This window comes from Glandiceps talaboti, chromosome 20, assembly GCF_964340395.1.
Source record: "Glandiceps talaboti chromosome 20, keGlaTala1.1, whole genome shotgun sequence".
Classification (NCBI taxonomy): domain Eukaryota; kingdom Metazoa; phylum Hemichordata; class Enteropneusta; family Spengelidae; genus Glandiceps; species Glandiceps talaboti.
The window spans coordinates 14,715,895-14,742,416 of NC_135568.1; the positions used below are offsets into that span (position 1 = coordinate 14,715,895).

General features: G+C 36.9%; 1 protein-coding gene across 1 annotated transcript; it reads right to left on the minus strand.

Moving 5' to 3' along the window:
* Positions 1 to 22,035: 22,035 nt before the first annotated feature.
* On the minus strand, positions 22,036 to 22,482 carry LOC144450588 (uncharacterized). Its single transcript, XM_078141231.1, has one exon. It carries the CDS (start codon positions 22,480 to 22,482, stop codon positions 22,036 to 22,038), a length of 447 nt encoding a protein of 148 aa, XP_077997357.1.
* Positions 22,483 to 26,522: the final 4,040 nt, after the last annotated feature.

The following is a 26,522-nucleotide window of genomic DNA, read 5'->3' on the forward strand; positions in this document are numbered from 1 at the left end:
CTACGTTCTTTACATCATTCTGATGTTCTTCAATGATACACTTCGTGAGAGTACGGAAAACCTTGTTGAGCATTATTGCCTTAAATCACAAACAGACAGGGATGAAGAGTTACAGATTCTCAGGGAAGAAGTGAACGACTCCCGATGGAAGGATTCATCGAGTAACGTGGCAAATGGTGATACGATGGGTATGTGTGTGTAATTGCTTCCCAATATCTCTATAGATTTCCGACAAATACCTTTTTCTTCTGAATTAGTTGTGAAATAACCACTTTTCCAACGATTTAGATCGGTATCTAGATAGAGTTCCCCGTCACTACTCGATTCGTTTCGCTCCAGACAACTTATATATATATATATATATATATATATATATATATATATATATATATATATATATATATATATATATATATATATATATATATATATATCCCAAACTTAACTAAAAATAAACATGAAATTGAAATAACATATGCAGTATATCATAGGAAATCACAGCCAACTTAATAATATGCAACCAATATTCACAGTGGCAAAACATCTTTTAAGAATATCTCCTTAAAACACATATTTATGATTTTCTGAATTGAGTGGGTATGTTACGTAATATTAGACCGTTTTAATATTGAAAGAGCACATAATTAGTGGAGGAATATTAAAGTTAATGCAAATCCGTCTAAATTGTGGTTATTCTTTCATGTAGAAAATGGGAATCTCAACAAAGAAGAGGAGAAAGTGAACGAGGACACGGAAAACTATTGTTCGTCATTTCAACCACCTGATGGATGTCTAAAAAAAATATTTTGGTTGATTATTCTGCCTATAAAATTAGCGTTTTTTCTTACAATACCGGACTGTAGGAGACCATGTTGGAGGCGATGTTATATGCTTACAGCACTCATATCAGCGGTCTGGTTAGGTGTACTATCGTATATCTTGATCTGGATGGTGTCAGTAATAGGTAAGATGGGGAGGGAGACGGGGAGGGGTACTCCCAATGTGCCGCCCAAAGGGCTATTTTCCGAACAATGTGTTCATTTTTCCGTCTGAAAATGCTTATCTCCAATCTTTTAGTAAAAGGTAAAATTGCTTCAAAAAATTTGCAAAAATCTCGCCCACCTAGCTAGATTCTAGCATGACATTTGTAAACGTGTAAGAGGTCATGTCACCATGTAATGACCTGACTTAAAATTGCCCAAACGGCCGAATAACCCCCGACGGAAAACACATTCTCAGAAATGGGTAGATGTTCGGAACCTAGGCTGTACACCCCTATATAAATTCATCTAAAATTTAATTTGAATCGTGGTCTTAGTTGAGTATGTCTTTATTCAGATTTGTGAAAGTCTGAAAACTAACAAATCAAAACACAGATTCATAATATTGACTTTGTATTGCAGACGATACAATGTAGCAATATTAGTGATATTTTTGTCGAAGCAGTCAATAACATGCAATAACGTCAGTAAGATGGTATTGCTCCAGCCCTTAAATTGTAATGTAGTAGAATATTATCGAGCCAGCCGATAAAACAACCTAAATAAAATGTAAGACGCCGTTGTCTTTAAGGCTACTGTCTATCTCAAAACAACCACTCTTTAAGCCAAGTTACATTATCACTTGTAAAACATTGGTGTCGGCGTTGTATTTATTAATTCTGTGTATCTTCTGGACAGGTTTTACAATCGGAATGCCCGAGGCTATCATGGCCCTAGTGTTCCTTGGTGCTGGTTCCAGCGTACCCGACCTGGTGGCATGCTTTCTTGTTGCTCGAGAAGGTAAATATTATAATATAATTGTAGAGTTACAGTCAATATTAATATATTTATGGCCCGCATATTGGTTTACACATCGAGGTATATGATCAATCATTGGAATAATATAAGGGTTGTTACAATGTCAAACGAAATTTCAAGTAACCAAACCCCACAAAAAGTAACTTGCATTACGTTTTAATATTTACGAAATATGTTTAGGCATCATCCAGTAGTCACTAACAGAAATTTACATTATGATACATGCCATATGCTGTCTTTTCTCATACGTTGTAACGTCTTTTAATAACAATCGTTGTGCTCCTTTAATTGATTTTTTCATGCTATCTTTCATCTATTTTTATCTTTTACCAACAGGGCACTGGGATATGGCTGTAGCCAACTGTTTGGGAAGCAACATTTTTGAAGTTCTAATGTGTCTAGCCTTCCCCTGGTTCATAAATACGATATTCTCTTCGACTCACTGTGTGACTTTCCCATCACGAGGAATGACCTTTATATCCAGTATGATGATACTGGCAGTTGTACTCACAGAAATCATCATTATGTGTAATAAGTGGACAATTAATAGAGTAACAGGGGTCTTTTATGTGATTATGTACCTGGTTTTTATAGTAGCGACACTACTCTATGGTACGTTTGGTGCTATAGAAATATTATAACAAAGAGTATGTGTAATTTATGTAAATATATACACAGACAAGCTCACGCGAGATTGTCCACGTGATCATGACATTAAGAAAAATACAAGTAACTTTATAAGCTGATAGATAATAAATTCTGGAGGACCACAGAGAAAATTGGCTTCTACCAACAGGACAATCCTCGTTACGTAAGTTTATGGAATTGGGGCACGGTGAATCACTGATCCATCAAAGCACAGTCCCTTATCATATATATTAGGGATAGAAGAATTGTGATCAAAGGTATGTGTTCCAGACGTTACCTTGTCTCGGTTACCCGGACCCCAAACAGGGGCACGTATTATTGTTTAGATTGCCGTTTTCTTAAGAAGATATCGTATGAATCCTGCTGCTACAAATGTATCAATCTCTATACTAGTAGAAACAACACTCCTTACAGGTAGGAATATAAGCTTAGAGTCAAAACGTTGTTATATTTAGCCTGTAGACCAGGAAAACAACAACCAAAGAAATATTACGTGCCATTATGGTCTCTCACTGCTGGAGGTCTTGTACGATGGAGACCACTGGTCCAGACGAGAGTCTTGGGAAACCATGTTTCAACTACCCCGTGAGGGAAGTCGCACAGTGCATTTCTTCAAAGCATACAAAATGGTCGTATGAGACCTGTTTGTCGTAATTAATATACTCAGTCGCTTGAGAAGTGTAATCGGAATCTCGTTTCCCCCAGTCTCTCGTTTGGGTAGTCTCGTAGGCAGAGCCCCCAGCGGCGAGAGGTTGGGTAACCGAGACTAGACTTTACCTACTTTCTGGCAGTGGTGATCGCAGTGTCCAGCAAGACTGATAAGAAAATGGCCGATTAATATTTATCAAAAAAACTATGTAATAACGTCAGGTACCATGGAGCCGATATACATATATCGTCGATGAATAACTAGTCAGGAAACAAATGATTCAGAGTCACATATGATCCATTATCAACTGATTGGTTATATAATCAATCAATCATTTACATAAAAATATCGATTAAGTATTGATCAATTAATTAAATATTTATTTATTGTAAATGACCAAGAAGTAGAAGCCTGATAGGAATATTTCATTATGTAGAGGCCAGCCTTTTATTGTCATGTATATGTTTTCATTGCCATTATTTATTTTACTTTTATTTATTTATTTATATTTATAAACGGCAATGCATCCATTATATGGGTTTTCATGCAATTGCTAAATATAACAAATACAAATACAGATTTAAAATACAAATAGATGGGACTGATCTAAAAATTATGCAACAATATTGAACACCGAGAGGAGTGGAAGAATGCAGAAGGCATTAGATTGATGAACTATTTGCAATGATGGATGCCCTGTATCTGAAGGATCGTGAGTGGGCTTTTGGTATGTGGAATTTGACCCTTGTGTTGTATTGATGAACGATATCATTGGTTGTAATAAATTCGGAAAGGTATGACGGTACTTCATTAAAAACACATTTTTTTCGTTTATAGACAATCTTGTCTAAAAATGGATATAGTAAGGGAGCCTTCAGTAATTACAAGGGAGGAGGCCGGGGGAATTGAGGGGAGGGGGTAACATCTTACAAATCAGCCCTCAGGGAGGGCCATATTGTAGAAAATGGAAATTATAGGGGAGGGTCACACTTTACTTTGTCTAAATTTGCATTATTTTGTGATCTTGGGTTGTGCCCACCACTGCTACCGGTTCCAATCCTACTACTACTGCCACTGCCACCATTGTAAAGTAATATCATAACATATCAGTCAAATGCAGTTACTATGCAACTCTCTATGAGCACTACTGGTTGCTGATTTAGTAATGCTTTCATGGGCCACCTTACAATGTGTCTCCTCCCAAAGTCCCCTTCCAAGATCTATGCCATGGCTCATGACTATGTCCCTATTTTATTTATTTTACAGTACTAGCCACTTAGTCTGCGTAGAATTTAGTACGTCTTCAATAACTTTTAAGAATGGTTTGAATAAAAGAAACACAATGAGATCGGTGGCGTTGTTGTTGTTGTTGTTATTGTTGTTGTTGCTGTTGTTGTTGTTGTTGTTGCCGTTGTTGTTGTTGTTGTTGTTGTTGTTGTTGTTGTTGTTGTTGTTGTTGTTGTTGTTGATGATGATGATGATGATGATGTTATAGTTACTGTTGGTATTTTTCCTAGCTAACAATCGCATTAACAGTACAGCCTGGTAATGCAGCTTTCATTTTTAATATAAAATATTGAAATCAGCCTACGACATGGAGAAATCCCAATACAAATACGGCTAAAATTATGTAGGTTTGGTGTTTCACTCATGTGACATGGCATTTAATACAAGTTGTAATGCAAAAGAAACAATTACATAGGTGCCGTGCGCAGTGGGGATGTATAAGTAGTCAAGTTGAAATGTTGATTATCAGTTTGAAAATAAACAATTGCAGCCATTCACATCATCAAGTCCATGTGTAATGTTTTCATTAGAAGCCTGTTTTTACTGCAGTGTGAAAGAACACCAATGCTTATTAGTGTTCAATGTAACTGGGCAAAGGATCCTTCTGTGTTTATTATGTCTCCGTTATTGTTAGTCTAGAGTTGACATACGTCTATCATTGTGTCAAAAACGTGTCTTCGACGATATTTGAGAATCATTGGAACCGATCTGCCTTCGCTTGATTCCATATATCGCTCGATGACTGTCCGCAAGGCAACATCCATTAGACAAGATTCACGTCACCCCACTCATGATCTTTTTAATCTTTTATGCTCTGGTCGGCGCTATAGTAGTATAAAGTCAACCACTGAACGTTTCAGGAAAAGATTTTACCCGTCTGCAATTCGATTTTTAAATAACTCTTGATATTCACTTATATCTTCTTCTTTTTTAACCCTTCCTTTTTATCCTTTCTTTTTTACCCTGTTTTTAAGAGCACCCCTAAATAGTTATATTCCTTTTTTTACATATGGAAACGAAGAGTCTCAATCTGATTAAATATATAACAAGACATGTCAGTGCTATTCTACTAGGTATATCTTGTCTTTGGATCGAATGGATTAAAAATAAAATGTAAAAATAAAAGAAATCCCGATCTATCTACTCTAGTTTCTGAAGTCATGCCGTCGGAAACAAACATACTATTAAACTTTGCCTAATTGACTGATATACTCGGAGGATAAAGCTTTGTCGCAGCTGATGGAGACTGGCTTATTCAAATTCGCTCACAAATATCATCTTAATGAGCTGCAAGGCTGTTCTCAAGTGCAACTTGTCAGATGCGTGAACGAGTCTTTACGTCCTTGTAAATCATTGTAAAGCTCTGCGCCCCAAGCTCTGCTTGCAGAGATTAGGCACCTTACAAAATATCCTTTATTACTAATGTACCAGAAAGAGACATTTGTTGTACAATTAGTAATATTCACAACTGTCATGCCTAGCTGATTCAAGTTAAGTATAAATTTATTGACTGACTTAAAACGCTAACTGACCTGTGCAGAGTAATTTATAATACGTAATAAATGGTGATGACAGAAACTACTACGAAAATTGTTAAAAATATACATAATTAAGGTTAATTTTCTTTGCCCGTTGCCCCTGGCCTTTTGTCCACTCCCTGCCTTTTGTCCCCCGACCCGTTGCCCCCATAATATATCAACATGGTCCACATCGTCAATTTGGATTCAGCATGAATGTACATAAGAATGACTGATGCGTCCCTGGATTGATCTAGCAATCATGCCAACTGTCTTGTTCATTCAATGAAATCATTTTTAAAAAAAAAATTGAACCAGGTAATGTAATGATATCGAGTTTTTGTTCACATGTAATAGCACAGGTTGACTTAAATGTAATAGCACATGTCGGGTGCTCTGTCTCTCTCGCGCTCTCTCTCTCTCTCTCTCTCTCTATCTCTCTCTCTCTCTCTCATACATACATACATACATACATACATACATACATACATACATACATACATACATACATACATACATACATAAATAAATAAATAAATACAATAACAAACTGTTAGCACATTTCTAGTTTTTTTTCCAATTATTGAGTTATGAACAAGGACATGATCTATGGTACTTCTGCTTTTCAATAGAGTTAACTAAACAAAATCCACACACACAAAACAATCAACTTTACACCGATAGTTAATGTCGAAATGTGTTCCTTTGATATTTCAACGTACGTCTACTAACTGATGTGATTGAATCGGTATGTAGCATAGCAACTCAGTGTGGATGAAATTGTGGTGGTCAATTGTGAGAAATTAACACCTTATATATATAAGTAGTGAACCACACACTTTAATGATATGATAAGGAGTAAATGTCATTCACACATCACGATGAAATCAAAGTCAATTCTCTCAAAGACACTTCATGTGAATACTTATAATTAGTATAATATATAATATATAATGTATATAAATTCGTATTTTCTGTTCAGCGACAATAATTTGGCAAGTGCAAAATACACCTTAGCTAATGACCACTATTGTCTTATGAAATATTTTTTCATCAAAATAGCTCAATTTCTTTGTTTTACATCCAAACCGCTTTCACCCGTTAAAATCAATGTCTTATCAGAGTTCTCAACTCTAACACGTAAGCTTTTTGGGTTACGTATTCATCTTAAGACGACTATGAAGCTTCCATGTCAGCCAGGAACTGTTGGTCAAATTCTACCGAGCGGTAAGTAATTGAGAGTTTCCTGACACTGTCAATCATCGTTTGGTGGGGCAATGCCACAGTGGATGACCGGAAACGCCTCAATCGAATCGTTAGCAAAGACAGTAGCATCATTGGATGCCAATTTCCTTCTCCCAATGAGTTGTAAAGAGCTCAATCAATTGTAAAAAGACAATTTCCATCCAGCACGTAATTTATAGCAACTTATGCGCTCAGGCGAGCGGTACCGTTCGATCAAATCAGGTTCTAATCACACTTTTATCCAACTGCAGTCCGCACTCTAAATGAATTAATTTGAGTTCTCTGTTAACACATTAATCTCGTATTAGGAGTCATCTACAGAATACTGTTTTTGTAAATTTTTCATTACAAGCAAAATCAAAGCACATTTCATTATATATGTATCAGTATATATATATATGACAATAAAACACATATCATATCATATCAAATATATATACATATATATATATATATATATATATATAATATATATATATATATATATATATATATATATATATATATATATATATATATATAATTGTAAAACCTATTATATTTAGATATATAGGTGCAGAGTGCTAGCTTGTTTCGCTACGTGTTCACATTTTAGTTTGCTTTTGGACCTTGTTTCCTACTTTCTGACACAACCAAACATAACCAAACCCATACAAATAAAGAATATTTTTGACAGAAGATACCCAGTTGAGTCTACCCATCGAGTCTAAATTAAATACCATAAGATACGCTTGACGTGGTAATCTATGGGATGGTAGTTCAATTAACTTAAGCCAAAAATTAATGCAACACATAAGTGACCATACAAATATTGGTAAACATTCACACTCCCCCCCCCCCCCCCGCCTCGTTCGTCGCACTTAATGGAAGGCCCAAAACTACCCTACACCCTCTTCGTTGAACCTCTTCGAATATTTCATAACATTGATAGTTCCATCAGAGCCGTACAAGTGAATGGCCTAATCATAACATCGAACAACATGAAATGGGAAACCACCCATCTTCTTACTAGTATATACAAAATGCTTTAAATTGTTCGTTTGATGCTTGGTTAAAGTGGTCGCAGTCTTACCCCAAGAATTTCTGGAATAAAGAAGCAGACCCAAATATTTGTAATAACTAACAACATCAATAGTTTTCCCATTGAGAAACTAATTTTCAAATTTTGTGCTATGACCACCATTTCTGAAAATCAAAATCTTTGTCTTTTCAATGTTTACTTTCATCGCCCATTTTTCATAAAATTGATGTAAAAATTGATTAATCCTTGTAAGAGTTTACAACAGAATCCGCAAAAATTGTAACATCATCTGCATATAACAATGAAAAAAATTATACATATCGTGGCTTAATTTGTTGTTTACGTATAATGTATTTGTTGTTTCTGAAAAGGAAAGCATTTTTGTCACATCGGATCGCCATTTCGAATACTATCAGATGCAAACTGTGTATGGGTTGGGCCATCGAAGGAAATGTCTGGAGATGTTACTGGGTTTGTTAACTTAATACTCCTGTTTTGTATCCATGATTCGTCACAGTGTTTTGGTGGACACGATGTAGTCGGTACAAATCTTTCACCCTCCATTCGCCCTTTACGCGTGTTCTGTATATCTGTATCCATCGCATAATTCTCTCCTCCAAAATGAGTTTCCGAGACTGTCTGCATTCTACCGGAAACATGGTTGGTATTCGGCGAGGTGGTAATATTAACTGCGTTTTTCCGCAAGCGTATATGCTTCCGAAAACTCTTCGAATTTAAAGTATAAACTATGGGATTCACCATGCTGCCAATGTGCACTAGTGCAAACGTTCCGTTTATATAGTGAGAGTTCGGCGTCTTCAATGTGTTGAAATGAAGGAAGAAATATAAGGCCATGGGCGAGTAAGAAATTACATAGCCTGCAGTTAAAATCATTAATATTTTTAAAGTTGCCAAGTCCATACGCCCTATGGCTGAAGTTTCGGATGAGCTTGACTGCTGAAGCCACGGGGCAATAGAATGATGATGTATCCTTGTTTTTATTGAAATACAAACGTGAGACACGAGGATTGGTACAAGGCACAGTAACAGCAGAAGCATTGATGCAAGTGTTACTCTTCGGTTTGTAACACTTCTGCCAGTAAGTATGAAACAAGCAAAGAAGGAGTGTTCGCCGGTGCTTAATTTTACAGACGCCATTGTAATGCCACTGATGTAACTAATTGCGATGAATATTACAATTATACGTTTCATTGGTTTTCTTGATAGTTTCCCAACAACAGCACACGCCCTTGATATACTCAGCGTTGCCAGCGTGACAATAGTTGTGAGACCAGATGCATTATTCACGAACGTCTGTAATTTGCACAGGGTCACATAATTATCCGAAAAGTGCAGTGTGTCAACGTTATCTTGTAGTACCTTCACAGTGAAGTATAAGCGTAGCGGCGAGGCAATCATGCATACCGTGAGATCGGCAATAGCTAGAGAAACCAATTGTAGATTGGATGGTGTCCGCATCTTTCGATTGGCATAGACAATATAACACACCAGGAGATTTCCAAGCGAGCCAAAGATAAAAACCACAAGGTACAGAGCACAGCTGATAATTTCACACAGGGTTTCAACGTTGGTGAGATTCATGGTTTTAGATAACGTAATACCACACCAATGGTAGAAGCTAATCCACCTAAGTCACAATGTTGAGGAAATAAAGCAGTCTGTGGAGGCAGTTGTGAACCACGTGACCCATGGTGGTTATGTAATAACAATATGTCACGTGATCAAGCGATTGCATTGAATTGAATTGAATTGAACTTTATTTCACTAGGAAATTAGAACATAACATAAACCAAATAAATATATACAATAAATATAGTACCTACAATAGATGTTTACAATAAAATTAGTGATTGTATGTTTATTGTGAGGACCATGTGATATAGTCCAATTACTGGCGCATATTTAACGATAAAAATATTTCTATTGGCAGAACACTAATCCCGATAGCATCATGTAGGACCAGTGATTTGATGGAGTAATGAAATATCGAGGAAACTGCTAGGTGCCATTCATACCATACAGCGAAATGCTGGTATATTTTAGTTCTGGCTTTGTTTGAGTTTTTTCACTGCATCAAGTAGGTTATATATCAAGGCTTTTTATTTTCTTAGTAAACGTCATAAAAGACGAAGATTTGAAGTCATTGTATACTTATTCAAAAACCAAGGAGAATGATAGAAAAAAGAACATCACACATGAAAAGAAACTTCTGCTTTCTGCTTTATTTTCTGTTCTGTGGATGTTTTTTTCGTTGTTTTTTTTTCATTGCACAGTTAATTGTTCAAACATTTTGTGATGTTTGTACTAGAATGGTCGAAAACCACAGACAAAATTACGCCTGAAAATACGTATAAACTCGGCTTCTGACCTTTTACATGCCTGATAAAACATGATCCTGGAGATATTATATTTACTGGCAATTTACCTTCCCTTCCTTCCCTCCTCCGGATGAACATTTAATGTTCCACCTAAATCACTGTATGATTGGTAGCTTAGATAGGATAATAGTGGGTTTCCTTAGGCCTAAAAACAATATGTTTTCCGAAAACCCAACCGACCGTAGTTTAAGCAGCCGAGTCTAAACATTGTGTAATACGTACATTTAAAACAAAAAAATCAGAAATTATTTGTCTTCTTGACCTTTATGCACGTCTGATTTCGTTCCCCAGCGACATCTGTACATATTTCATCAAACTGTCACAAGTGCAGAAGAGATATTCTGACAGACATTTTGTTTGTTTTTGGGTTGAAGCAATATTTTTCAAAACTAAAATCAATTAGAAAGCTTAAATAAAATAAAACATCTCCCCAACCTACCTACCCTGTTTTCCGAGGCTATGTTTATCGAAAACTCACAGTTATTATTCTCGCCTTGTCTGTGTTCGTGATTGTTTTCAACTAATAATACATTCATATGACAATTCTGACGTAAGCCTTCAATAGCTGCGACCCAAAAAAAATAGAACACATTAAATCTCTTGATAATATGTAACATCTTGAAAGCCCAGTTCTGTTTAGGGTTAGAATTTAAGAGTGAAAACGGTTGTCTCGCCGATCTATTAGAAAAGGATGGTTCTGGATAAAAGACTACTCCAGGGAAACACCGTCTGATCTATTTTTGTTTTTTATTATCTTAGCAAATGTGATAATCACATCATAATCTTCAACTTTCAAACCTTACACTTTAGAAGAGAAAATACGGCAAAACAATAATTGTTATTCAAGGTTTTTGAAACGATTTGTCAGCGAAATGTGAAAAAAAGTGTATTACTAACAAAAAACCCAACAAAATGAACGTTGACCAGAAGATGTTGCACTAAGCTGTAGTGCTCTGCTGGTAATATAACACTAATGCTAACTAACTTTTCAATAGAGTCCATTAGCAAAACTGTTTATTGAGCTCTATGAAATTGTTTTTATTTGAAAGTCAGGTATTATTTACGACTATTGTAAGTTGAATCTTACACATCTCGGATGAAATGTTTTTACATTGCATATATAAATATGTGATGTCGTACTTGTGAATGTTAGTTTAGGGTGGGGGGGGGGGTTGTCCTAAATGAACAATGTTTGTTTATTTAGCTAGAGTGACTTTTTATGCTCGTCCCAATAGTCTCGCCAACAGTGCGTCACATGTATTTTTATCTTTAAGTTAGTTCATTCAACAATCATGGTAATATATTAAGGACACCTCAGACATATGGAAACAAAATGCAGGTAATTAGTGATACACTGTTGCAATCAAATTGCAGTAGCCTAAATAAAGTGTCGCATACATATTTTCCTCAGACTGCAGGGCTAACAATGTAACAATTATTAGCCCCAGGGCGCCCTCTAGGGTGACCTGGTACTTTTGAATCTCTGCGGGTTCTTACTTTCTTTCCACTTCCGTTTTACAACTCTGGGGGTCTCTGGGTTTCCCAGTATGCATTGCGGCAAACGCTAGCCGTTGGGGACCACCTATCTCCGTCGCTATTTGCATAAGCTAAAAACTTTTGATAGCTGACAATATCGATCGTGTTGGAGGTGGTACTGTACTAAAAGTTGTGGAGTTGAGGGGTCGTGTTTAAATGCTGACTCGCACATGGTGAAAGTGTAGTTAGCGATCAAAGTACAGTAAAGTTGAGTGTGAATGTGTGAACCGAATTTGTGCATCATTGGACGTGATTTTGTTAAATTAAGGGACAGATATATTGGTATCACTCAGCTTGTATCTGTGTATATTGGTATCAAAACATTGTATGTGTTACGGTAGTTTTGTGCTCGACTACTCCCTTTATCTTTTGGCATAATCCTATAAAATATCGTGCTTCTTATTTTTGTGCATTAACATTGACCTCGGTATTTCTACATCGCCTCCAAAATTGTGCTCCTTTTGATGTGGTTACCATAAAAATCAACGTTTGTTCGATAAAATTACGTGGTGGGAACGTAGCACACTTCCGTGTTCATAATCGTCGACCTCCTGCTGAAGTCAGCCCTATATTTTATACTTATGGCAATAAAGTTAATAATAATAATACACAGTTAATAATAATAATACACACACATTGTGCTACCCTTATATGGGAAAAATAGTGACGTATTCGAAGCGGGACATGAATGATGTCATGGCATATCATGAACATTGATCAGCTCAGTATGAAGGGAGATTTCAACTTTCGCATCATTGCGCAATTACGATTGATACGATGACTGTTTTGAGTTCTCGTTTACAGCAATTCATTGATGAGTTTTTAGTTTTAAATTCCGATCGGCCTAGTTTTGTTAGAACAGGGTTTTTGGAGACATCCTACGTGAATTAAACGTCTTCTCCGGAACAACAACTGCGATTTATAGTCACTACAAAGTACATGCCCAGAGTTCCGGCAATAGCCTGGCGATATGTTTTGGAGGGCATTGAAAGAATGACAATAAAATACGATCGATTATTTTACAAAATAAAAATAATCTGTCGATATTTTTCCCATCTTATCTTATTATTCTCGTGCAGTTTTCAGAGAAATTCCAGGTTTTTTTATTTCATAATCTCCAACACGGTTTCATTGTTTTTGTCATCTATTCAACTGCCGACCACGTCTGTTTTACCTCCATGACTTTATCGACTGCTGTAACATAAAATATTTGTTCGAATTTTCGCCTTGTCGTGATTTCTAAAACAAAGTAGGTCTGCTGCTCAGACGTGAACGAATCTAGCTACTTTAGTCGGCGACACCGGTCGTTCGTCGTGTACTCGCTCCGTCGCAGGGTCTTGTGACGTCGCTAGGTGCGTCGCAAGGAAACCGACATGTCGGTTTTTCTGCGACTCGTCGCAAGTTGCTTCTTGAGTTGCTTCATGAGACGCACCGTGTAACCACCTCGTTGCGTCGCAAGTAATAACCTTTGACATATGCCTACGTGTCAAATGACGTTCAATGTTATGGCCGCCATGTTTTTAGTATAAATATTCTATTTCGGCAAGTATTTTTGATATAATTTCGATTTATCATCACTTACAATAGTATACAACTTCTATGAATGCTTGATCTCCCCTGAATATCATTTTATTTCTAACTTGAATGCAAGTAGCGACGTCGGAATGATCAACATCGCCCTAAACAAACTTTGATTTGAATATGACTTTATCGACTCCTGTAACATAAAATATTTGTTCGAATTTTCGCCTTGTCGTGATTTCTAAAACAAAGTAGGTCTGCTGCTCAGACGTGAACGGATCTCGCTACTTTAGTCGGCGACACCGGTCGTTTGTGTGCAGGTACTAGGTGGGGTTACGTGTTTTCTACATACCAAACCAGTTTGTTCCTCAGCAATCTTAGCCAATTCATTGCATCATTGCACACAATCAATGATGACCACATTGTCATCTGTGAAGACTTCAATGACAATCTCCTAGCACAACAAGTTCACCCAGTTGAGAAATTCATGTCCAGCTTCCAATTCAACCAAGTTGTCAAAACAGCTACCACACTCAAAGGCACCATAATAGACCACATCTATGTCAAATCTGCACACTCACCTATTGGAAATGCCCATGTCATGCAAACATATTACAGCTACCATGACCCTGTTAATTAAACAACAATGTACGCCCTCCCAGCCCATAATGGACGAAAGCAAACTTTGAACGACATAATGGGCGAGGTGACAGCCGAGTGTTTGAGTCCATTATGGACTGGGAGGGCGTACATTATTGTTAATATTTTATAGTTTTGCCAATTCCAGTGAATTTGTAGACCGAGAAACGCAAAACAACGTATAATATACACAACGCTGAACATCGTCTGCCATGTTCGGCCCGGAAGCTGAATACTAATCATAGCGACACACGTACGTACACGTACGCACACATATACACTTCAGTTGTTTAACATTATCAGTTTTATTTTTTTAATTTCAATCTTTTTAAAAGAATTCTTATGGTGTTTACCCCATAATTTCCCTGTTCTTAAATACCCACACCTTTATTGCCTTACGTACATAAGCTTGTATTGTTATGCTCGTTCAGGGCCACGATGCCCAATAACGGAGTACATTATCAGTAATAATGTACAGCGATGACGTCACAAAATTCACTGGAATTGGTAATGCTATAATATAAATATACAAGATATCGCCCAACCCTTAGCAACCTTGTTTCACTGCCACACTATCCTACCCTCAATTTATCCACTATCGGCTAATTTACACCAATCCAATCCAAACATCATCGCCTCTTCATGTCATACTAGTTTGTATTTTGTTTTTATTTGTCAAAACGTTCACACTCTGAAGTGTTCTCTTTATATGCAAATAAATGTTGTATGTATGAACCAAGTTAAAAAATACTTTTGTGACTCACACGAGTTTCTCCAAAAATCCTAAAACATTTTGATTTCACTGTTATTGGAGAGCTTAGCTGAAACTGGCTGTGCTCAGCTGTAATGTTGTGACAGTTCACTGTCGCATAACCATTTGCAGGAGTGCGTACACTCATGGTCATTAAAGCTATTGTTCGAAATGCTGTCTATATGCAATATTCCTTACGAGTAGGTATTTGTGAACTGAAGTGTTTTGCAGTTCATCAACACATCCGACAAGGGCCAAATTTATTCGTTGTATCTATAATATACGAACATATGTTATTGTATATTTGTAAAAATAATAATAATAATCTCTGTTTATACTGGATAGTTCCTTACGTTTTCACAAACTTCCAGTGAGAGTCGAACCTCACGTGTTCCGTGTTCATGCAGGAGATGTCCCTACTCTCTCTTACAAATCGAGTGTCCAGTTACACAGCAATATAAAGAAACAACAGGTTGATAAAATATTATACATTGGCCTTCAATCCTGATAATCTGTCAACAATATCTAACATGGAGACGATTTTGTTGTCATGGTGATCGACAATTAACACCTGTGAATGGTGATCATGATTATCTGTGGCGATTTTATCAAATACTCCCGAGCTTTCAAATACCACCTGTCATTACAGGTCACCTTAATATACGGTGACAAACAAGTTGTATAATGACAAGATAAGGCAACTTTGTTTTATTTTTATCGAAAGATAACGAGAACCAGTTGAGAAGTTGTCAGTTTCAGGACATTTTCACATACAGTGGATTTCAAAATTATACCGTTCAGCTTCTCTCTCAATAAGATGATGCACTTTAATAGCAATATGTCAATTTCTTACTACATTTTTACCTCCCATACCACAGGAGGTACGGGAGGTATTAAAAGGGGGATGTCTATCCGTGTGTCTGTCTGTCTGTCTGTCTATCCGTGTGTCTGTCTGTCTGTCTGTCTGTCTGTCTGTCTGTCTGTCTGTCCGTGTGTGTGTGTGTGTGTGTGTGTGTGTGTATGTGTGTGATTTTCTTAAAAACGGCTGTAGATATGTTAACCATAACAAATCGCATATGTCCTATACTGTTTGTTGATGTAACTTTAATACAGTGTTAATGAATAACTTGCATAATTAATGATTTTCGGTAATTAGGCTATATCTTAAAAATGCTAGCTTCAAATTTCATATATGGTATATATATATATATATATATATATATATATATATATATATATATATATATATATATATATATATATATATATAAGACGTTGTTGATACAACTTTTACCTTTAATGAGTAATTTCCATAATCTCAATGAAGCACTATCATGCATCCTTCAAATTCCTTATAATGTCTGCATTTGATATATATATATATATATATGGCCCATTTCCAAAAAATTTACACTTCGAAATTTTAAATCAAGACTATTTTAATTACATAATATACAGAAGTTAAAAATACAACATAAACGTATACATAAAAGTACATAATTTCAAAAGAAGTATTTATGTACACAGACTCAGTAGTTATTAGACAAAATCTCGTTATGGCTCTGAAAAGCCTTATACGCATATACATTGACAAGTTTTCAATATCAACGTCATCCTTGGATCACATTAGACCATTACATGATGCAGTGCAAAACATTCCGGAATAAATTTCGACCTCAGATCACTGTACACTGAACATTCCAACATGAAATGATACTCATCTTCCACCTTATTTGTTTTGCACACTTCACAAAATCTAACTGCACAGTCTATACCCTCACGTCTATCAACTTCAATAGCTAATGGTAGACATGAAGAACGAAAACATGCAAAGATTTGAAGAACTTTAAAATCACAATTCAAGTGTACATCTATCTCAACTTCGAGTAAATTCTTAAAGCCCACACACGAACGCATTTTTGGTTTCTCTCTGATATTACGCCACCACATTTGTTTGGAAATATATATCTGCGACGTTTTTTACAAATTCGGCGAGAAAGATTTCCTTGTTTCCTACTTCCTGACACAACCAAACATAACCAAACCCATACGAATAAAGAATATTTTTAACAGAAGATACCCAGTTGCATCTACCCATTGAGTCTAAATTAAACAACATAAGATATACTTGACGAGGTAATCGATGGGGTGGTAGTTCAATTAACTTAAGCCAAAAATTAATGCAACGCTCAAGAGACCATACATATATTGGTAAACGTTCACACTCCCCCACTACTACCTCGTTCGTCGCACTTAACTGAAGGCCCAAAAGTACCCTACACCCTCTTCGTTGAACCTCTTCGAATATTTCATAACATTGATAGCTCCATATTTCAGAGCCGTACAAGTGAATGACCTAATCATAACATTGAACAACATGAAATGGGAAACCACCCATTTTCTTACTAGTATATACAAAATGCTTTGTTTGTTTGATGCTTGGCTAAAGTGGTCGCAGTCTTACCCCAAGAATTTCTGGAAGAAAGAAGCAGACCCAAGTATTCGTAATAACTAGCAACATCAATATTTTTTTCCCATTCAAAAGGTAATTTTCTAATTTGCTCTATGACCACCATTTCATAATCTTTGTCTTTTCAATGTTTACTTTCATCGCCCATTTTTGACAAAGTTGATGTAAAATATTGATTAATCTTTGTAAGTTTACAACATAATCCGCAAAGATTGTTTTATCATCTGCATATAACAATGAAAATAAATTATACATATCGTGACTTAATTTGTTGTTTACGTATAATGTATTTGTTGTTTCTGAAAAGGAAAGCATTTTTGTCACATCGGATCGCCATTTCGAATACTATCAGATGCAAACTGTGTATGGGTTGGGCCATCGAAGGAAATGTCTGGAGATGTTACTGGGGTTGTTAACTTACTCCTGTTTTGTATCCATGATTCGTCACAGTGTTTTGGTGGACAGGATGTAGTCGGTACAAATCTTCCACCCTCCATTCGCCCTTTGCGCGTGTTCTGTATATCTGTATCCGCCGCATAAATCTCTCCTCCAAAATGAGTTTCAGAGACAGTCTGCATTCTACCGGAAACACGGTTGGTATTCGGCGAGGTGGTCGGATTAACTGCGTTTCTCCGCAAACGTATAGGTATATGCTTCCGAAAATTTTTCGAATTTAAAGTATAAACTATGGGATTCACCATGCTGCCAATGTACAGTAATGCAAAAGTTCCGTTTATGTAGTGAGAGTTCGGCGTCTTCAACGTGTTGAAATGAAAGAAGTAATATAAGGCCATGGGTATGTAAGACATTACATAGCCTGCAGTTAAAATCATTAATATTTTTAAAGTTGCCAAGTCCATCCGCCCTATGGCTGAAGTTTCGGATGAGCTTGACTGCTGAAGCCAAGGGGCAATAGAATGATGATGTATTCTTGTTTTTATGTAAATACAAACGTGAGACACGAGGATTGGTACAAGGCACAGTAACAGCAGAAGCATTGATGTAAATGTTACTCCTCGGTTTGTAACACTCCTGCCAGTTAGTATGAAACAAGAAAAGTAGGAGTGTTCGCCGGTGCTTAATTTTACAGACGCCATAGTAATGCCACTGATGTAACTAAGTGCGATGAATATTACAATTATACGTTTCATTGGTTTTCTTGATAGTTTCCCAACAACAGCACACGCCCTTGATATACTCAGTGTTGCTAGCGTGACAATAGTTGTGAGTCCAGATGCATTATTCACGAACGTCTGTAATTTGCACAGGGTCACATAATTATCCGAAAAGTGCAGTGTGTCAACGTTATCTTGTAGTACCTTCACACTGAAGTATAAGCGTATCGGCGAGGCAATCATGCATACCGTGAGATCGGCAATAGCTAAAGAAACCAATTGTAGATTGGACGGTGTCCGCATCTTTCGATTGGCCGAGACAATATAACAGACTAGGAGATTTCCAAGCGAGCCAAAGATGAAAACCACAAGGTAGAGAACACAGCTGATAATTTCACACAGGGTTTCAACCTGAGTGAGATTCATGGTGGAAGATAACGTAATACCACACCAATGTTAAAAGCTAGTCAACCTAAGTCACAATGTTGAGGAAATAAAGCAGTCTGTGGAGGTAGTTGTGAACCACGTGATGACCCATGGTGGTTATGGAATAACAATATGTCACATGATCTAGTGATTGCATTGAATTGAATTGAACTTTATTTCACCAGGAAATGAGAACATAACATAAACCAATTAAATATATACAATAATATAGTACCTACGTCAATAGATGTTTACAATAAAATTAGTGATAGCATGTTTCTTGTGAGGACCATGTATGATATAGTCCAATTACTTATACTTACGCATATTTAACGATAAAAATATTGCTGTTGGCAGAACACTAATCCCGATAGCATGTAGGACCAGTGATTTGATGACGTAATGAAATATCGAGGAAACTGCTAGATGCCATTCATACCATACAGCGAAATACTGGTATAGTTTAGTTCTGGCTTTTTTGGCGTTTTTTCACTGAGGGGGTTATATATATTGGCTTTTTATTTTCTTAGTAAACGTGATAAAAGACGAAGATTTGAAGTCATTGTATACTTATTGAAAAACCAAGAAGAATGAAAGAAAACAAAGGAAACATCACACATGAAAAGAAACTTCTGCTTTCTGCTTTGTTTTCAGTTCTGTGGATGTTTTTTTCGTTGTTTTTTTCCATTGCACAGTTAATTGTTCACACATTTTGTGATGTTTGTACTAGAATGGTCGAAAACCACAGACAAAATTACGCCTGAAAATACGTATAAACTCGGCTTCTGACCTTTTACATGCCTGATAAAACATGATCCTGGAGATATTATATATACTGGCAATTTACCTCCCCTTCCTTCCCTCCGGATGAACATTTAATGTTCCACCTAAATCACTGTATGATTGGTAGCTCATTAGATAGGATAATAGTGGGTTTCCTTAGGCCTAAAATATGTGTTTCCGATAACACAACCGACCGTAGTTTAAGCCACTGAGTCTAAACATTGTGTAATACGTACATTTAAAACAAAAAGATAAGAACTTATTTGTGTGCACGTCTGATTTCGTTTCCTCTTATGCCATAATGTTCTAATTTATGAATTAAAATGTCGTGGTTTATGGTATCACATGTTTTTTTTTAGGTCGATGAAAATGCCGAAGGTGATGAATCCATTGTCTATTTGTTCACTAATATCAGAGACCAGGTCTGCAAGGGCCAATCGGAATCCAAATTATGTATCTAAACGAATATGTTTAGTTTCAAGATAATTGATAAACTGTTTATTTACAAGTGACTCTATAATTTTACTAAATGTAGAGAGAATTGAAATTAGTCTATAGTTGCTGACGTTGTCAGCTGCACCTTTTTTGTAAATTGGTATTATTTTGGCAATTTTTTAAGAATTTGGGACTATTGCTTGGCTCAGTGAATAATTGACGATGTGTGCAAGAGGACGAGCGATGATATGTGCAGCATGTGTGACAAGTCTAGGGTGAATATTGTCGTATCCAACAGCTTTACGTGGGTCTAAAGTTTTGATTTCATTTAAAACATCTTGTCCAGAAACAGGGTGGAAGAAGAAAAGGTTGAGATAGTTACCGTCGAGATATTGTGTGAATTTGGTGGCTGAAGTAATATTTGATGCAAGGCTTGGACCAATGAAAAAGTCGTTAAATTCGTTCGCTATATCAGAACTTTCTGTTAGGGGACCATTGTTGGGCGTCGTTGAGATCAGTTTGCGTTTAGAGTTTGTTAGTCGATTTGTCCAGTACTTCGTTGATCACCTGCCACGTCTTGTTAGTATTACCATGGGCCGATCTAAATTTATTGAAATAATAACGTTTCTTTACCGACTTGAGAAGTTTTGTTAGAATATTTCTATATTTTTTTGTACTTAAAGTTATAATTAACATTATGGGGATTGTTTTTCATTTATGTGAACAACCTATGTTTTGTACGTACTGATTTAAGTAGGCCGTTTGAGAGCCAGGGTTTGTGGATACTATTGGAATGGCGGGCGGTTTTGGTATGAACGTGATTTGATACGATGTTATAATATGTTGTAAAAGGCTTCGTAGGCAATATTTGGGTCTGTGCAGTCATAGACAGGTTGCCAAGATGTAGCATTCAAGTCAGATAAGAAAGCATCAGAGTTATAATTTTTAAAGTTAAGTATTTGGGCTGAGTTTGCTGGTTTCAGTATAACGGTTTGAGGTGATTGATAATACAAAAAATGGGATAGTGATCTGTGATGTCGGACTTAAGTGTACCACAGTTGATAAAATAATTAATGATAATTGTAAGGCAGTGATCAATGATTGTACTGGTGTTGTCGGTGACACGGATGGCATTATTAATGATCTGGTAGAAATTATAGGAATTTAGAAGAGTATTGTACTGGATAGCAGGTGCACTGTCAGTGGAAGTATCAATGTTCACATCACCAAGAATTATGCCGGATTTACCTGAAGCAGACAGTTGGTCAAGACACGATTCAAGACTATGGAGGAATTCAAGATGTGGTGTGTTGGGTTTTCTGTAATTGACACCTACTATGATTGCTTTGTTATCAATGACAGTTTCTACAAAGATCGATTCACAGTGCATAATGTTGATGTTGTCAATTCGGGTAAAAGATAGAGAATTGTGAACGTAAAGTACTACTCCCCCACCCCTTGCAATTTCCCGGTTAGAGGTAATACGTTGATACAATGGCAAGTTATAAAAAGAAGGATCTGAATTGTGATTTAACCACGTTTCTAGATCTGACAAACCAAGAAAATGAAAATTACAATCTAAGATAGCTAAGAGAGATACTAGATCATCGTAGTGTTTAGCTAACGGTCTGATATTCAAATGTAAAAAAGGAAAACGAGTTTTGAGAGTAAGATGTACAAGTACTTTCACTGAACTGGTCTGTAGAGTAAAATGAACATTTTGTTTTGTCTGGCAAAGAATCTGAGTTCAGTTCCATAAATATGTACAAGTTCACTGCATAAATGTTATATTATTCAGACAATTCGGCTAAGATCTTGGGTTGTTGTTATACAGATAGCTGGGTCACCATTATTCTTCCTTGTATAGATCTTGCCGTTGTAGGTCCAGAAGAACTTCCATTGCGTTGTTTTGCGTAGTTGGTTTGCCTTGTAGAATAAATGTTTATTTGTCGGGGTTAAGTTTTCATTGATGTATAAACGGTTGTTACTTGTGTATCCGATGTTACGGGCGGTTTTGTTTTTAAGATGTTTCTTTGAGTTGTATAGTTTGTTGCGGAGGGTACGTTGGACGAATGTAACGATAATGGTTGCAGGTTGTTGTTGACTCTGACGATTTGTTCTGCATGGTAAACGGTGCGATATGTCAATATCGTCTGGTGAAATGTTCACCCCTGCAGCTGCAGCTACTCTTACCACGATGTCATCAGTATCTTCATCTTCTTCTTCAGGTAATCCCGACATTCTAAGTTGTTTCTGTGGGTATACTGTTGCAGATCGTTAAGTTCGTTTGTTATCTTCGCGAGCTGTTCTTTCAATCCTTTGTTTTCATTTTTGAGGCTCTGTAGCTGCCATGTAAATTCGTCAAAAGAATTACTCACATAAGTGACAGGCTGCTGTAGCTGTAGCTGAGAACCCCAAAAAATTGAACACATTAAATCTCTTGATAGTATGTAACATTTTGAAAGCCCAGTTCTGTTTAGGGTTAGAATTTAAGAGTGAAAACGGTTGTCTCGCAGATCTATTAGAAAACGATGGTTCTGGATAAAAGAATACTCCAGGGCAACACCGTCTGATCTATTTTTGTTTTTTATTATCTTAGCAAATGTGATAATTACATCATAATCTTCTACTTTCAAACCTTACAGTATTTACAAGGGATGGGGGGGGGGGGCGGAGGAAATTACACATGGCCTGTTAAGAAAAATATGACCCCCCATTAACCCTTCCCTTTGTCCCATTTTATAAAACATGACCCTCCCATGAAAAATGCATATACTGAACGTTAATCAATATTCTCATTATATGTATACATACAAATTAAATGAGTTTGACTCTGTATTAGAAAGCAATAGTTGTACATATAAAGTGACAAACAGTAAAAAAAATGCGAGTGCCCTTTCTCTCATAATCATACAAAATCTAGTTAGTATCTAAAACCTTCTTTTTCATGTTGTGCATACTCTGTCTGATCTGGTCACTTGTAAAAGTTCCCTAATATCATTGTCATCATCATCATCATCATGACCTTCACCTTCAGTATTGCCATTATCAGTGTCACTCTAATCTGACTCAATGTTACTACTTGAGTCAGTACATGTCATAATATCACTGTCCGTGTTCTCAATGACATTCAAAACTAAATCATCATCATGATCATCATCATCATCGTCGTCATGATCATCATCATCATCATCATCATCATCATCATCATCATTATCATCATCATCATCGCTTTTAAGAAGACATTTATTCATTTATGCCCTAATTACATTGTAAGGTTAAAATATATACACAGGCTCTGAAATAATTTAATGTTAAAATACATGTTTACACGTTTGTGTTTTGAACGGTTCGCATTAAAGTCTTTAAACTATGTAAAGTAATTACTTATATTAATTCTGTATCAGGAAAGAAAAAAATCGCGTGATAAATCACTGATGTCCAAGTAAGTAATAGCACGTTACAAGTTAATGTGTAGTTGGTTATTGTTTACAGTACATATTATATTATTTATTGCCCATGTTGATTCGAAAAGTTCTATATTGTGTTCTTGACTGTAGTATTGGAATTCAAAGGTTACTTTTGATCGGATACGAGATTTAAATATTTGTAGAGGGTTTGTTTTAGGTGAGTTGTTCATTCTGTTTCTTCTTGCGAGGTGAATGGCCATCTTTGCAGTAGAAGAGATGTAGGTAAACAGGTTCAGAGTTTGTGTATCGTTAAAAGCCTTGCTTTTACGTGGTGGGTTGATTAAAAACCAGTGTCCTGGAATGTTGTAATTGTCATTTGCAAGTTGTGTGGATATCCTGGTTACAGTAGTGAGTAATCCTCGAATATTAGTACACTCTATGAAAGTATGCAGTAGGGAATCTGTGTCACCACACAATGGACAGTTAGGGTCAGACCGGAAGTTTGCTCTGTACAGAAAATTACTTGTTGTGTATGCACCATGTGCAATTCTCCATTGTAGGTCTCCTTCCCTCTTGGTAATTAAAGGGTAGTAGCAGGCTTTGAAGTTTGGACGAACGGATGATGGCAGACTAAGGATATCCCTCCAGACTGTATCAAGTTTGTTAGTTTGTTTGGTGTCATGGAGTACAATTATGAGATACTTATAGATGGCCCCTTTTTCGAATTTGTACAGTGGTAGATTCAGTTCTGTAGATCGATGGAGATCAAAAGAATACGTTGATGTAGTCAGCTGTTGGTTTTCGAGGTTGCTTTCGAAGTAGTTGTTAATAATTGTTTTCATATTGGTTGGTATGGCCTGATGTATAGTTTCCAGTGTGAGAGCGAGGATTCGTTGGGAATGAATCGTAACTTTGTGTTTTAGGTCAGTTGTAGTTAGCCAGCGTTTATTTTCGATGTCGATGAGATCAGCGATTGTTGTTATGTTGGCCTCCACGAAGTGTGTTAAAGTAAAGGGACAAGAACGGATTGGGTGAAGAATCATGGGGTTCTGAAAAAGAGGTTCGTTCATAATGTCAGGCACTGTTTGGGGTTCTCCATTGCGGATTTTTTCGGTTGAGTTCCAGATAAGCAGGGTTTCTTTATAGAAGGGTGGGATGTGGGCATTCCGCGCATCTGTGTTTACTGTTGCTAATAATTGCTGTCCGTAGCGAAAGTTTGCAACTTTTTGGAAGTAATGGTCCATAAAGTAGAACGTTGGGTGTGGATAGTCCGTATACAGGTATCGTTGAATATGATTTAGTCTTAGTGACATTACACGAGTTGCGAGGTTTACAAGTCCCTGGCCGCCTCTATGGAGAGGTAGATATAGGGTTTCCGCCGGGATCCAATGGCGTCCTTGCCAGATAAAACGGAGAAGTAGTGACTGCAGGTGGGTAAGATTATCCTTAGTTGGAGTGATACAGGTCAGCCTATGTAATAATTTGGAGACAACTAATTGGTTGACGACGAGTACGCGACCTCTGTATGACATATATGGCGCGAATGATGCCCAGTACTTCAGCTTGTTTTCAGTATTGTTGACAAGTTCTGTTATGTTTTTTCTTTGGTAGTCGTAGGTATTTCCGAGGTGTGCTCCGAGAATTTTTAAGCCGTCTGTGTTCCATTTAATTTCCAATGGGTGATCGGTTCTGTTACGCCATTGTCCTACCCACAATCCCTTTGTTTTTTCGAAGTTAACTTTAGCATTCGATGCTTTTTCGTAAACGTTGAGACAATGTTTAAGTGTTTGGAAGTCTGGTTCATTCGTGATCATGGGTTCCACATCGTCGGCGTACGCTGATAAGGAAATTGTGTGATTTGGAGTTTCGGGGATTGTGAGTCCGGTTATACCCGTTGTTGGATTACGCAATCTGTTCAGTAGTGGTTCAAGCGCAATGACGTATAGTTGTCCTGAAAGTGAGCATCCTTGTCGAATTCCACGTTTAATATCAATCGGGGCAGTGAGGGTGTTGTTAATACAAATAAGGGATTGGATATCTGTGTATAGTGTTTTGATGTATGAAATAAAACGGTCTCCAAAGCCGAAGGATCTGAGAGTGTTGAACAGGTAGTCGTGATGGACGCGATCAAAGGCTTTTTCTTGATCAAGGGCAATTATTCCCAATGGTGTATCTGTGTCGTTGGCATGGTAGATGGTATCTCGTAATAGATGTATATTGTCGAAGATGTGACGTCCTGGAATGCTGCAAGTTTGATCTTTGTGAATAATATTGGCGATGACGGAGCGGAGTCGTAATGAGAGAGCTTTAGCGAGGATTTTGTAATCCGTACACAGTAAGCTTATTGGTCGCCAATTTTTAACGAGAGAGTTGTCGCCTTCTTTCGGGTGTAAACTAAGTACTGCTCTCTTGCAAGAGATTGGTAGTTTTCCATTTTCAAGGGATTGGTTAAAAACTTCGTGAATGTCTTTTCCTAAGATGGGCCAAAATGTTTTATAAAACTCGCAGGGTAACCCGTCAATTCCAGGGCTACGATCCGATGACAGTTGCGACAATGCTGTGGTAAGTTCTGCCAATGTGATATCATTGTCTAGGTAATCCCGGTCAGTTTCATTTAATTGTGGTAGGTTTTCGTGGAGTATATTTTGTGCTGTCTGGTCAACTGGGTCTGGAGTGTATAATTCTCTGTAAAATTTCGATATAATGTCACGTATCTCGTTTTTATCCTCTGTTATAGTGTTATCGTCGCGTTTCATGTGGATGATTGATTTTGATCTGCCTTTTTGTTGCTCAAGTCTAGAAAAGAATTTGTTTGAGGTGTCACTCTCACGAAGTAAATGTTGGCGGGCTCTAACAGCTGCTCCATTACTC